Here is a 13,996-nt window from a genome sequence, read left to right as displayed (position 1 = left end):
AATGTAACACTTCTTTGCACCATTAAATAAATAACCTAGAGCATAAAGAAAAGTGGCACACCTTAAAATAATATTCTACAACACTTCTGCATCCTGAGGGCTGGGATTAAAGGCATGTGTAACCAATGACTGGCTGGAATATCGTAAGATTACTGTCTTAGTCACTGTTCTACTGCTGCGAAGAGACGCCATAGCCAATGCAACTCTTACAAAAGAGAGCATTTATTTGGGGCTTGTCTACAGTTGCAGAGGTTTAGTCCATTTATCTTCATGTCGTGAGCATGGTGGCATGCAGGCAGACCTGGTGCTTTTACAGGTGAGAATTCTACATTCAGATCCCCAGGTAGCAGGAGAGAGAGAGAGAGAGAGACACTGGCTTGCCCTGAGCTTGTGAAGCCTCAAGGTCCACCCCTAGTGACACACTTCCTTCATCATGGCCACACCTACTCCAGCAACACCACACTTCCTGATCCCTCTCAAGTAGCCCCACACCCTAACGACCAGGCATCAAATGTATGAGCCTATGGGGGCCGTTCCTATTCCAAACCAGGACACTTACTGTCCATGATGCTCTGACTCCTTACTCACACATAGGAGTCTTTGGACATGCTGTATCAGGTTGAGACTCTTGAGACTCCATGTCATGGAGGTTGACAGGCACATATTTCGATAATGTGTGTGAGTTTTTAGTGTTGGCAGAGGAGGACTTGAACCCTGAATATGGTAATCCACATCTCACTCGCAGATGACTAAACTCCACTGTCTTAAAGACACAACTGCATTCCCCCCTCATTATATTACATGTGTGCATCATTGTGTGTTATAAATGGTTCTTCTGTTTCCACAGCCGTGCCAAGTACCAGGTCCACATCTTAGTAAATGCACTGGGGTCCTCTGTGATGCCAAAGGACCACACCCTCCTTGCTTCTGCAATATCCTTGTCCTATCAGGACCTGGAGTCCTGCCTGTTTCCCAGCCCTACTGTGTGTGTGTGTGTGTGTGTGTGTGTGTGTGTGTATGTGTGTGTGTGTGTGTCTTTGACACCTGCTCTTCTCCCTGACTCCTGGACTTCGTGGTAATCCTAATCATTATGTTAATAGTGATGCAAAGAATGTTCTCATTGCCTGTTAGAGCCTGCATTTGAGATTATTTCCTTATGACATTTGTAGGAGTAGAAGGACTGGGTTAAGGGCGTTAACACAGGCAGTGTGTGAGGACGCTCATTCCTTCATTCTGACCAGTCCTCAGGAGTCTTTGGGGGTGGGAAAAGACTTCATAAAGAGAGAAACACACACTGCACTGGGATTGTCCGGAAGCTGAGGAAGGAAAGAAAACATGTTTAGCAGTGTGGGTCGGAGGCATCAGCTCCTCCTGGGACCTGATCAAAATGAGAGTGTGGGAAGAGCTGACGATACAGGTGGTTCACTCTCAGGACTGCAGTCTGACCTTGTAATTGATGACTCATTCAAACCCTGCAGGCACACACCTATCCAGGCTGTCCACACATTTACTCTGTAGCCTAGGAGAAACATGAACTTCTTACCTGCAGCCTCATAAATGCCTAATCTTAGACGTGCTCCACCCAAGTGTCAGGAGCCCAGGTTTGTGCCCCTCCCCTGTGCAAGCCTGGAAATACTCACAGGAATTGACAATGAAATGAAAGAATATTTTTAAAATGTAAGAGCAAATCAGAGTCTGACACATGGCAGGTGTTGAGAAGTCCCCTCCCTGAAGTGAAGTCTGGGTCAGCTCCTCAGGACCAACATCATACGTTTTCAGTAATTCTGTCAGGGACTTGGGTCAGGGTGACAGGGATGGAGTCATCTCCTCAATGCCAGGTTCAAAAATAATCATTAACACTGAGATGCATCTTAAAAGTAACTTACTGACCAAAGAATTTTAAATTTTGGAAGATGCCCTTGATCCATCTCCGGGTACACATCACCACTGTAGCTGTTGGCTGTGGAAGGTTGTGGAGTTTTGTAGAACAGTCAACAACACTCACCCATGACTGTAGTATGATCAGGTGGGGTGACAGTCCCCGAATTATCCAGCAGATAGACAGAAGAGTGAGTCCATGGGAACCTTTGCTGGGCTTTGTGGTACAGGTCAGAGTAGCTTGCTTAAGGCCCTCGTGGGGTAAGTTGGGGAGAAGTGACATCTGTACTAGTCAGGTTCTCTAGAGTAACAGAACTCACAGAATCCATCTCTCTACATAGAAAGGGGTTTATTAGAATGACTCACGGGCTGTGGCTCAGCTGATCCAACAGTGGCTGCCTACGAATGGAAGGCTGAAGACTCCAGACGCTGCTCAGTCCACAAGGCTGGACGTCTCAGCTGGTCCTCAGTATATGCGGGAATCCTGAAGAAGGAGGCTGTAATGCGGTGAAGGGATTGACTTGTTAATGAGGCAAAACCAAGGAGGCAAAGATCAGCAGCTTCCTTCTTCCATGACCTTATATAGGCTTTCAGCAGAAGGCGTGGCTTACTTCCTCAATATATCTGTATAAAGACACGCCTTCCTGCTTTAAATCTGACTTAGAAGTGAGCCTCACCACTTCAAATTAAGCAAAATCCCCTCACAGGTGTGCCCTACATTTGGGTTTTAATTTAATTCCAGATGTAGTCAAGTTGACAATCAAGACTAGTCACACACCACTCACCCAGAGTCCACGAACCCACGGGAGTGCACTGCCACCAAGACACAGAAATTAAGTGTTAGGTAATGAACACTTTTGGAAACTTGTGGTACAAAGTTTGAAACATAGCTCATTGAGCTAAGGCTGACTGGGAAGTTTGTGTGTGCCTGTGTTTATGTGCACTGTGTGGGATGTTGTTTAAATCAGTTCAAGTGAAAACAGTTTATATGTTAACCATCTGCATCCTGAGTCATTGACTAATCTGGGATCCAGGATTTGGTGCCTGGCTTCTTCCCTCTGAGCATCTCCGGGTTCAGAGACAAGCTCATTCTTCCTGGTACCCACTTTCCCATGGCCTCTGAAGCATGTGTGCTGGCCATCCAGCCACGGAGAGCAGTGCCCTGGTATGCATGAGCAAAGCAGCCATAGTAACTTTGTTTATCTGACGAAAGAGATTCTGAGAGGGAAAGTACTGTGCACGATGTCACACAGCTGATTCTTACTTTGTGTTTTTTAATAATTCCAAGGTTTCTACAATGCTCTTTGTTTGTATAAACACACAGCTTGTCCCTCCCTTGACTGTGCCCTTTGATCTCTCAAACACACAGCCTATGGCACTGTTTGCAGGATTGTGCACCTTGCCCTCTCTGTCCCCAGGCTGGCACTCTCTCCCACCAGCACACAGAACAACCTTGGCCTTTTCTCTGCTGCCCCACAGGCTGAAGAGAGGGTGGCTAAGACCAGGGGGTGCAGGCTGGACATCCACTGACTTCCTTCCTACTATTCTCTGGAACAGGACACTCTTTTCTGGGTCTCAGGTTTCACCGTCGTACTTGGCACAGATACACTCCCATGCTAGGGCTCATGACTCTGTGGAGAGAAGACTCTGACTGTGCACACTTGCTCTGTCCACACTCAGCCTCTTGCCCTGAGCCATCGGGTGAATGATACTTGGATCTGTTTCCTGAGGATCCCCAACTGTAATCCCATGTGGGATTTTTCTTTGGAATGGCATCACTGCCCACCCTGTACGCGGACAGTATTCTATGGTAAACGGTGCCCACAGGCTCTTCCCTTCCTTATGTATTTATTTTTTTCTCTGTCATGTGGACAGCAATGGAATGCGGCCACCATCACACTCCACCCAGTAGGGAGCAGAAGATCAACTCTATGAGTCCATCCTGAAACTTGTCAGGGTTCTTAAATCTTGTACACTTTTTTCTCCCATAGCACTGTACTCGTCATAGAGAAATAGCAGGGAAGAAGGCGAGGTGTAAGGTCATCGTGATTGTCCCCTGGGCTGAATAGCAGACAGCATGTGTGTTAATAGAGCTTGTCTCTGGTTGTATCTGAATTTGCAGAGTTTGTTCTGGAAGGCTCTGACTGATGAGTGGCTTAACTTACCGAATGAGTAGAATTCTGGAGTCTGTAAGGAAGTGGGCTACACTTATATAGACCATGGGTCACTCGGAGCATGTCATCGAATGCTGTTTCTTGACTGTGTCTCCTCCTGTCACTCCCTGTTGTTTCCTGGCTTCCATGTGGTAAACACTTGCCTTTGCCGTGCCTGCCCCTCCATGAGCCACAGCTGTCCTGCTGCCTGTCACTGGTGTTCAGCAGGGACAGACCTGGTCACAGCTCCTCCTCTGCGCTGTCCTTCCTTCACCCTGTCCATCTTCCCACTCCTTTTCTGGGGTCTGAGTCTCACTGGTCTCTTTACATAGTGTTTTCTTTCTTAAAGTGCTCTTTTAATAACTGAGATACATTATTACATTACATAATTTCATTTTAAGTTTTTAAAACATGTACTCTATTTTGAAAATATTCTAGATTAATAATAATTACTAGATTACTTTCACCACCCATAAAGTTCACGTATCTATGAGAGGTCACAATGAGCCATCTCAATTCTCTCCCCACATCCACCATGGCCTATTTTTCTCTTTCCTAAAGAAAGGTGTGTTCCTACTTGGGCAGAACTGTGGAAGTGAGGTGGCCCTGAATTGGACAGCTGCAGGGAGCTACCTTATCACTGGACACTGGGCGCACGCATATAGTGGTCATTCGTTCGAAGGGCTATGATGTAGTGGTTCTGAGAGGCCTGAGAGCCTGGAAGAGGGCAGACAGAAGCACAGGCTCATCAAGGAATCTCTGTCCCTAAGCGCCAGACTGACAGGGTGAGGAAAGAGTACAGGGTTCATGCCAAAGATGTGGTGAGTTCTGGTGATGGCTCTTGTGTTTGTTAAGGAACACATGCTGAGCAGCTGGCACAGTGTTCACTAACATGGGCACATGAGCACAACAGTAGAGAGGACGCTATGAACTTGGACACTGAGGAGCAAGTACTAGGCATCTCAGGACACAGGTAGGTACCAAGTTCGTCCAGGACTCTGTTCTGTTCCCCCAGGGAGATGGTTACGTCCACACCAAACTTTCTCTTAGCCAGACATTCCAGTCCAAGGAAGGACAGAGGGGCTGTTGAACACAAGAGTGTTCTTCTAACAGACAGGGGGCTGGAGAGATGGCTCAGAGGATAAGAGCACTGGCTGCTCTTCCAGAGGTCCTGAGTTCAATTCCCAGCAACCACATGGTGGCTCACAACCATCTGTACTGAGATCTGGCACCCTCCTCTGGCGTGCGGGCAGAATGTTGTATACATAATAAATAAATAAATCTTTAAAAAAAAAGACTTTGAATACACACAGGACATCTCTTCGCCCAGTGTTTAGAACTTGGGAAGAAGGCCACTTGAGCTGCAAGGGAGGAGGGGACATGGCTCCATGTCTCAGGGTGCATGTCTCAGGGTGCATCTGTGGCCAGGAGGGGAGGGCAACAAAGAGAAGGGAAAGTTTCTTAAAACATGATAATAAAAATCAGGAGGCACTTATCAACTTTTTATAGTAACAATTTAGAAAACATATAATATCATTTGGAGAAAACACCAAGTCTGATAGGTCAGGGTTTATAAATTTATTCTTCAAATATTTTGGAATAAGGTCAGCCCTCCTGCCACATCCACGGCTTGTGCTTCTTGGAGCTTGGCCCCCGGCGGTTCCCTGGCGGTCTGCTCGAGTTGAGGTGCCTGATTAGCCTCAACGAACTCGTTCACTTTGATCCTGGCGATGGTTTCTTGCATTGACTCTGCTATCCTTTCTTCTGTTCTATTTTTCTCTTGATAAAAACTTAGTCTGTTCAAGGAACCAGGAAACATTCCTAATGGCTCCTTGAATACGGAGGAACTGATGCATCAGTTCCCTCCCTTGATTCAGGCCATTAATGTTATGATTAAGACTCTGGCTCGCTCTCTGGGGAATTTACAGATACCCTAGAACAGAAAGAGCTCATGATAGGAGATTTGGTAGAATATGAACAAATTATGAAGGAAAATGTATGGAATGGCATGAGTTACCATTTATGGAGAGGCTAGCCAGAATGAGAAACCCCTGGTGCATTTTAGATAGGAAAGAAAGGCAGGCTATTCTTGATAACATGAAGTCGGCCATTCAATATTGGAACAAACCCTGGGGGTGGAATTCTGAAGAATGGTGTTTGGGTTACCTTGGTTACCTTGAGGGCAGATATGATTTAGGGCCATGAGGAAGCACAGTTGAGAATGGTGTTTGGGTTACTTTGGTTACCTTGAGGGCAGATATGATTTAGGGCCATGAGAAAGCACAATTAGTGAGTGGTGTGAGATGAATTTCTAAGAAAAGCTCTGCCCACCTGGCCCTGACCACAAGACTTGTTAAGAATAATCAATTGTCTGTAATCATTTTTCTATGGAAACTTTTATGTCTGCCAACTTCCTTCTGTAATCTCTTAAAAGTGATGCTTGAAGTTTAGTAAAGTTGCAGCAGATTCAAATCTCATTAGAGTTGTGTCTGTCTGTCATTCGCTGAATCCTGGGTTCTCCTAAGTCTTCACCCCTGTTCTCCCTTGGTCTTCGATCTCCAAGAGAGTCAGTCCGCGGCACCCTCCAATGCATCTCAACAGATCTCATCTAATTGCAGCAGAGTTTAAACTTCAAGGGAATTAAACCTTGTCATTTCCCCCAGTCTGTGTCTTCTCTCTCTAGCAGGCACTGCTGCCACAGGAGCATTGCTGTGAAGGGATCCAGTCAGGGCCTCTCATGTATCCATGGCACTTTTTAGGGCAGCGCCTACCTCCAGTTCTGAGCGTCACTGAAGAAGAAAAAGGTCACTGAGTCAGGCTATAATGAACCCAGATAAGCTCCTGCAACTTCTGCTCCAGGTCCTGAGCCTTCTGCCTCAGCTTTGCAGCAGACTCTGCCTTTGCACCCTCCTGTAAATGCATTGTGTCTACTATGATACCGACCACATCTAGCACAAGGAAGAAACCTGCAGTCGCTACCCCCGTGATCCAGGCTCCTTTGGTCATTGCCAGAGCAGTGTCTCCTAAGGTTTTCTCCACCTGTTTAGTGCTCTGGGTTGACACCCTCCCTGTATTTATGAGATACTTGGCATTAATTGCTAGGTGAGGTTTGGCTTTGGTCAGCTTGATGGCATCAATGCTCTTCTTGATGACTTCCAGGTTCCGGAAGGAATTCTTAGATACAGAAATAAGCCTGGGGGTGCTCTTCTCCACAACTTCTTTAATTGCCTTTACTGTGTCCTTGCTGATTGACAGAAGCTCGCTGGCTTCAGCTTCTGCCGACATCATGCTTACCTTCTCCACAATGGTTGCGGAAACACTTGTCACAGCTGCTGCTGCCCCAAGCCCCAAGGCTGTGGCTGAAAGTCCCAGACTGAATTCTGCCGTCACAGGGGCCAGAGCGAGACCAAGAATTGTCAGGACCCCAGATGCAGCACTGGTGGAGCTGGCCACCACATGTGTGATGGTGCAGTCCCTGTGCACCTTGTCAATCTTGTCTGCAAGGGTGTGGAGCTTCCTGATGCGCTCCTCAAGCTCCAATTTCACTTGAGGACAGGCATCTAAAAAACTTTTCCTCTCCTGCCGGTCATTTTGGAGCTCGTCTTCATCTTCTACATCTGGATCTGGAATGATCTCAGCAAGAGCTTCATGCAAGGAAGCTTCCTCTGCCCTGTATCAGGAGAGACTGACTTAGTGAGGGAGAGAGCTTGTAAGATAAGCTCACTCAAGTGCAGGAAGTATACATGCACGCGCACGCACACACACACAATACACACACAAACTAAAACCAAAACTTTTTGCAAAAGCCAGCTTTCAATGAACTGCTGAGCACATACTACGTGCTGGCCATATGCTGAGCCCCCCACATGCATCCTCTTCTTTTTCTTACAGCGAAATTTAATGGTCCCCAAATGAAGCAGAAGGAAATAAATTAAGTTCTTATGGACACAGGAACAACAATGGAAGAAACAATCCTGTCCCCTGTGACTGCCATCTTCCTCAACCAGAGCCTGTCTCCTGCTAGTGATTAGTACTGAGGAAATATTTACAGAGAAGGGACACCCTGAGCCCCAGTTACTTGGTCTACCTGCATAGAGAATTCCTGCCCAGAAAAAGCCAGTGACACATGGCTCTGGTGGCTTTGCTAGCATCCCTAGGGAGGTGACCTGGACAAACCAGCTTCTTCCACAAGCTGTTTCCAGGCTTCCTCTTTAGTCAGCAGGAGCTGCAGGGCCTCTGTGCTCCTCGTGTCCACGAGGTAATGAAGCACACACTCAACGAAGCCTTTCCTCTCTGGATGGGAAGGAAAAAGAATGTGGTTAGAGGACCATGCTAGAGAACTTGAACGACATCAGGAAGACACTGGTTAAATATTTCTGAGCATCTGTCCCTTGAAGTATATTTTGGCGTCACTAGGGATAGAGGCTGAGTTGTGAGCTTTAGCTCATTTGTAAAAGCCCCAACCCAGGCGACTGTATTTGGACATCTAGCCATTAAGGAAACAAAGCAATGGAAATAAGTGAGGCCATGAGTGAGGTCCCCAATCCACAGTGTCAGTGCCTCATAGCAAGAGGAAGACACTCCCTCCCTCCCTTTCCCTCCTTCTCTATCTTAAACCTGCTCCCTTTTGTCTCTGCCCTTGCCTCTCTTCCTCTCTCCATAAGAGAGCCCATGGGCTGGTAGAGGTACAGGCTCCCTCTCTCCACCAGGAAGAGATGAACACTATGGCCCAACCTGCTGCACTTTGATTGCAGAAATTAGATTCCAGGGCAGTGAGAGAAGAAGTCTTTTCTTTTTAGGCCACCTAACCAGTGTCATGTTGTGATGTCATCCCGAGAAGACCAATGTACCAGAGTCGTACCATGGTGCTTTGCAAAGATAGGTATTGTCTTCAGGCCAGAACAAGCAGGAAGTGAGTCCCTTGTCCGCAGGAGGATTCCAGTGATCACTTCCATTTACTGCTCGTACGGTCCTTGAATGTGATTTTTCCTTGATTTTTATTTTATGTATGGGAATATTTGTCTGCTTGTATACATGTCTATATACTGTGTATGTGCATGGTCTCCAATGTGGGTCTTCGTTCCCTGGAGTAGCAGTTACAGATGTCTGTGAACCTGCTAGGGGTGCTGGGAACCGAACCCGTGTCCTCTGCATGAGCAGCAAGTGCTCTTAACCACTGAGCCACTCTCCAGCTCGAAACATGACTTTCCACACTGGAATGGTTAATTATTAATCCCGAGTTTCACCCCAGGGGATGAATAAATATGTATGAGATCACCCGCCCTTCTCTATGCGGTCTGTGAGGAGCGTCCAGATATAAGTAGAGCAGGGGTGCTGGGAGTGAATGCTTGGTTCAAAGACTGAGCTGAGGCATCATGGGAAGTGGGACCTGGCTGGAGTCAGGTGGGCACCTGGGATGTGACTTTGGGACTGATAGGTGCCTTGTTCCTTTCTTGTTACTGCTTTGTCTACTTTTTGTGTGCCATGATGTGAGCTACCCAACTTGTCTCCCTGCCAGGATGGACCAAATCATACAACACTGTAAACAAAACAAATCTATTCTCATTGGTCAAAATATGCTGAAAGTGAGTAGCACTATTCTTTAAAAAAAATTTCAATAAATGTACTTTGGTGTTTTGCTTGCATGTATGTCTATGTGAGGGTGTCAGATCCCTTGGGACTGGAGTTCCAAACAGTTGTTTGCTGTCATGTGGGTGCTGGGAATTGAACCTGGATTCTCTGGAAGAGCAGCCAGTTCTCTCAACTATTGGGACATCTCTCCAACTCTGAGTAACACTAGTTTTAAAAACTAGCTTTTAGTGATTGATTGAATGAATAAATGAATGAATGGTCTACTGAGCCAATAGAATTTTAAAAAAGAAATGGAGGTGGCATGGTGGTGCATGACTTTAATCCCAGCCCTTGGGAGGCTAAGGCAGGTGGATCTCTGGGATGTGAGACCAGGAGAAGCCAGGGAACACAGTGATTTGGGGACTGGTGTGGATCAGGTTGGTGTAGGGTGATTCCTGAGTGTAGGCTGTTCCTACATGTAGGGTGGTCCCTGGGTGTAGGGTATTCCTGTGTGTATGGTGGTCCCTGGGTGTAGGGTATTCCTGTGTGTATGGTGGTCCCTGGGTGTAGGGTATTCCTGTGTGTATGGTGGTCCCTGGGTGTAGGGTAGTCCTTGAGTGTAGGGTGGTCCCTGGGTGTAGGGTAGTCCTTGAGTATAAGGTGGTCCCAGGGTGTAGAGTAGTCCTTGAGTGTAGGGTGGTCCCTGGGTGTAGGGTAGTACTTGATTGTAGGGTGGTCCCTGGGCGTTGGGTGGTCCCTGGTTCTAGGCTGGCCCCTGTTTGTAGGGTGGTCCCTGGGTACAGGGTGATTCCTGGGTGTAGAGTTTACTTCCTCAACTCCTTCTCTCCCTGCCTCCTCTTCTGGCTTCCATTTTTCAGGCTGGGTATTGAGAAGATACCTTTTTAATGCACTTCAAGACAAGGCTAGGAGGGAGGCTGCTCTGACCCAGGACTGGAGAACTCTCTGCTCCCACTTGGGGTTCTCCTCCTACATCTTTGACTCCTCAACAGGCCTCAGTAGGGAGGCCCTGGCAGTCCTAGGCCATGAGCAGCAGCAGAGAACAGACTGATTACCTGGGGAGCCCATGACAGCTGCTGGGTCTTGGTGTCACTCAGAGGATCCTTACAGCTCACCAGGTGTCCAGGCTACAGGAGGAAATAACAACCTGTGGGACAGAATGGGGACAGCTGCTGTGACCAGGGATCTGGTGACCCACAGTTCTCTCAATGGTGACTCCTAAAACAAAAAGAACTGAACCCAAAGCCTGTCTGCCTCTCTGGACTCTGTGACTGTTATTTAAGAAGCCTGTCCTGTAGTCCAGCCCTGCTGTCCTCTTTCCAGGCAAGGAGGAGAACTTATGGCATGCTGGGGACAGTGCAGAAGGTGTCAGCTGAGGACACAGCTGTGGAGAAATGACAGACCCTGCACATAGACTGAGAGATGGAGAGGAATGTTCTGCTAGCCACCTGGGTGTGGGAACCATGTTTGTATTGATGGTAACTTTCCTCCTTCCTTCCGTCCTTCCTTCCTTTCTCTTCCTTCCTTCCTTTCTTTTTTTTTCTCTCTTTCTTTCTTTCTTTCTTTCTTTTTCAAGTGTTAGGATCCCAGGTTTGTGGCCCGCCCCCTGTTCAAACCTCTTACTCACATGAATTCAAGATCAACAATCTCACATGAATTCAAAATGAAATAGCAAGAATATTTCAAAAAACCTAACAGCCAGTCAGAGTTTTAGACATAGCAAGTGTTCTGAAGTCCTCTCCCCAATGTGAAACCCACGGTCAGATTCTTCAGGGCCAGCATCCTTCCTGTTCAATAATGCTAACAGTAACTTGAGACTTAAGGTGACAGGGGTGGAGTTATCTCATCATTTGAAGGTGTAAAAAAAATCACATTAATACAGAGATGCAACTTAAAAGTCATTTAATGCACAAAGCATTTAAAGCTCTGGAAGATGCCTATTGGTCCAGCTCTGGGTACACATCCCCACTGTAGCTGTTGGCTGTGGAAGATGGTAGAGTTTTGTAGAACAGATAACAACAACCATCCACGACAGTAATATGCTCAGGTGGGGCCATAGCCACCTACATGTGCAGCAGGCAAACATCAGAGCAAGTCCATGGAAGCCTGTGCTGGGGTGTGAGGTGCAGGTCAGAGTAGCTTGCTTAAGGCCAAATGGGGGTGAGGAGAAGTGAAATCTGTACTCGTCAGGATCTCTAGAGTGACAGAACTCACAGAATCCATCTCTCTACATAGAAAGGGGTTTATTAGAATGACTCACGGGCTGTGGCTCAGCTGGTCCAACAGTGGCTGCCTACGAATGGAAGGCTGAAGACTCCAGACGCTGCTCTGTCCACAAAGCTGGATGTCTCAGCTGGTCTTCAGTATATGTGGGAATCCTGAAGAAGGAGGTTGTAATGCGGCGAAGGGATCGACTTGTTAATGAGGCAAAACCAAGGAGGCAAAGATCACCAGCTTCCTTCTTCCGTGACCTTATATAGACTTTCAGCAGAAGGCGTGGCTTACTTCCTCAATATATCTGTATAAAGACACGCCTTCCTGCTTTAAATCTGACTTAGAAGTGAGCCTCACCACTTCAAATTAAGCAAAATCCCCTCACAGGTGTGCCCTACATTTGGGTTTTAATTTAATTCCAGATGTAGTCAAGTTGACAATCAAGACTAATCACACACCACTCACCCAGAGTCCACGAACCCACGGGAGTGCACTGGTACCAAGACACAGAAATTAAGTGTTAGGTAATGAACACTTTTGGAAACTTGTGGTACAAAGTTTGAAACATAGCTCATTGAGCTAAGGCTGACTGGGAAGTTTGTGTGTGCCTGTGTTTATGTGCACTGTGTGGGATGTTGTTTAAATCAGTTCAAGTGAAAACAGTTTATATGTTAACCATCTGCATCCTGAGTCATTGACTGATCTGGGATCCAGGATTTGGTGCCTGGATTCTTCCCTCTGAGCATCTCCAGGTTCAGAGACAAGCTCATTCTTCCTGGTACCCACTTTCCCATGGCCTCTGCGGCATGTGTGCCTACCATCCAGCCACCAAGGAGAGCAGTGTCCTGGTATGCATGAACAAAGCAGCCATAGTAACTTTGTTTATCTGACGAAAGAGAGAGATTCTGAGAGGGAAAGTACTGTGCACGATGTCACACAGCTGATTCTGACTTTGTGGTTTTTTTTTTTTAATAATTCCAAGGTTTCTACAATGCTCTTTGTTTGTATAAACACACAGCTTGCCCCTCCCTTGACTGTGCCCTTTGATCTCTCAAACACACAGCCTATGTCACTGTTTGCAGGATTGTGCACCTTGCCCTCTCTGTCTCCAGGCTGGCACTCTCTCCCACCCAGCACACAGAACAACCCTGGCCTTCTCTCTGCTGCCCCACAGACTGAAGAGAGCCTGGCTAAGGCCAGGGTGTGCAGGCTGGATATCCACTGACTTACTTCTAGTATTTGGAAGAAGATACTTTAATCTGGGCCTCATTTTACACTATGGAACCTGGAACAGACGTATGTTTGGAGAGAGTCGTGGTGAAATGTTACTGATTCAGTGGTGGCAGCTGTGCAGTTTCAAAACGGCAACTTACTGGCTGTGGGCCGTGCTGCTAGCACAAACTCTGACTCTTTCAGGAAATCAAGATTTGGATGGGGTTTGTGAGCAGCGTGCTGTATCTTGCTTGGTGGCAATGTGGACTGGCTGTGTGCCTGGAAGTGTGGCAGTGTATGTGGCTCAGAGACACAAGTGGCTCCACCATGCTGGATTTGGGGGGCAAGCAGGAAGTACTTATATACCCTAGTAATGGTGCATTATCAAGCACTTAGCATTTTAAGAAGTGCTCCTAGACAGTAAAGAATTACAGATTCACAATAGAACAGATTCATTCATAAAAGACCTCTAAATGGGTCACAGTGTTGGATAAATGTACGTAGGCTTGGGAGAGAGAAGAAAAAGTCTATAGAGAGTGGTAAAAAGAAGTAAATGGTTTTCAAAAAATAAAATAAAGTCTTTAAAGAGACAGAGTATAGACAATCATACATTAAAAGGAGTAAAGAAAATAATCCATGTAAAGATGGATTATACACAGAGAGTCTGGATTAGGTATATTATTGTGTTTTCTTTGTATTTTTTGACTGTGAAGGAACTAAATATAGAGAGACATTTCATTGTATGGGCTGCTAAACTAAACCATCATGTATATTATAAAGGTATCTTGACTTCAAAATTTGGGTCTAAGGATATGTTGTTTTGGAAAAGAGCTTTTTCTTTTGTTTCCACAGAGGATGAGAACCTGTGGATTCATTCCAGGCTAATATGGTTTGATAGACTACTACCTCCTGAAAGGTCACCATGAATACCCTCAAAAATTACTTTGTCC

The 13,996-nt window shown here is 46.5% G+C and overlaps 1 protein-coding gene across 1 annotated transcript; it reads right to left on the bottom strand.

Annotated features, from left to right (window-relative positions):
* Positions 1-5,604: 5,604 nt before the first annotated feature.
* LOC121461533 (apolipoprotein L3-like) lies at positions 5,605-12,042 on the bottom strand. The gene is made up of 4 exons (XM_041672636.1): positions 11,881-12,042; positions 10,676-10,767; positions 8,198-8,324; positions 5,605-7,701 (listed from the first exon to the last, which is right to left on the bottom strand). The coding sequence occupies exons 2-4, from the start codon at positions 10,686-10,688 to the stop codon at positions 6,837-6,839; spliced, it is 1,005 nt and encodes a 334-aa protein (XP_041528570.1). The 5' UTR covers positions 10,689-10,767; positions 11,881-12,042; the 3' UTR covers positions 5,605-6,836.
* Between the last annotated feature and the right edge of the window lie 1,954 nt (positions 12,043-13,996).

This window comes from Microtus oregoni, unplaced genomic scaffold, assembly GCF_018167655.1.
Source record: "Microtus oregoni isolate MIOR12 unplaced genomic scaffold, Mior012 000022F_ref0000154, whole genome shotgun sequence".
Taxonomy (NCBI): domain Eukaryota; kingdom Metazoa; phylum Chordata; class Mammalia; order Rodentia; family Cricetidae; genus Microtus; species Microtus oregoni.
The sequence above is the reverse complement of the archived record's forward strand: the minus strand, read 5'-3'. Positions and strand labels throughout refer to the sequence as shown.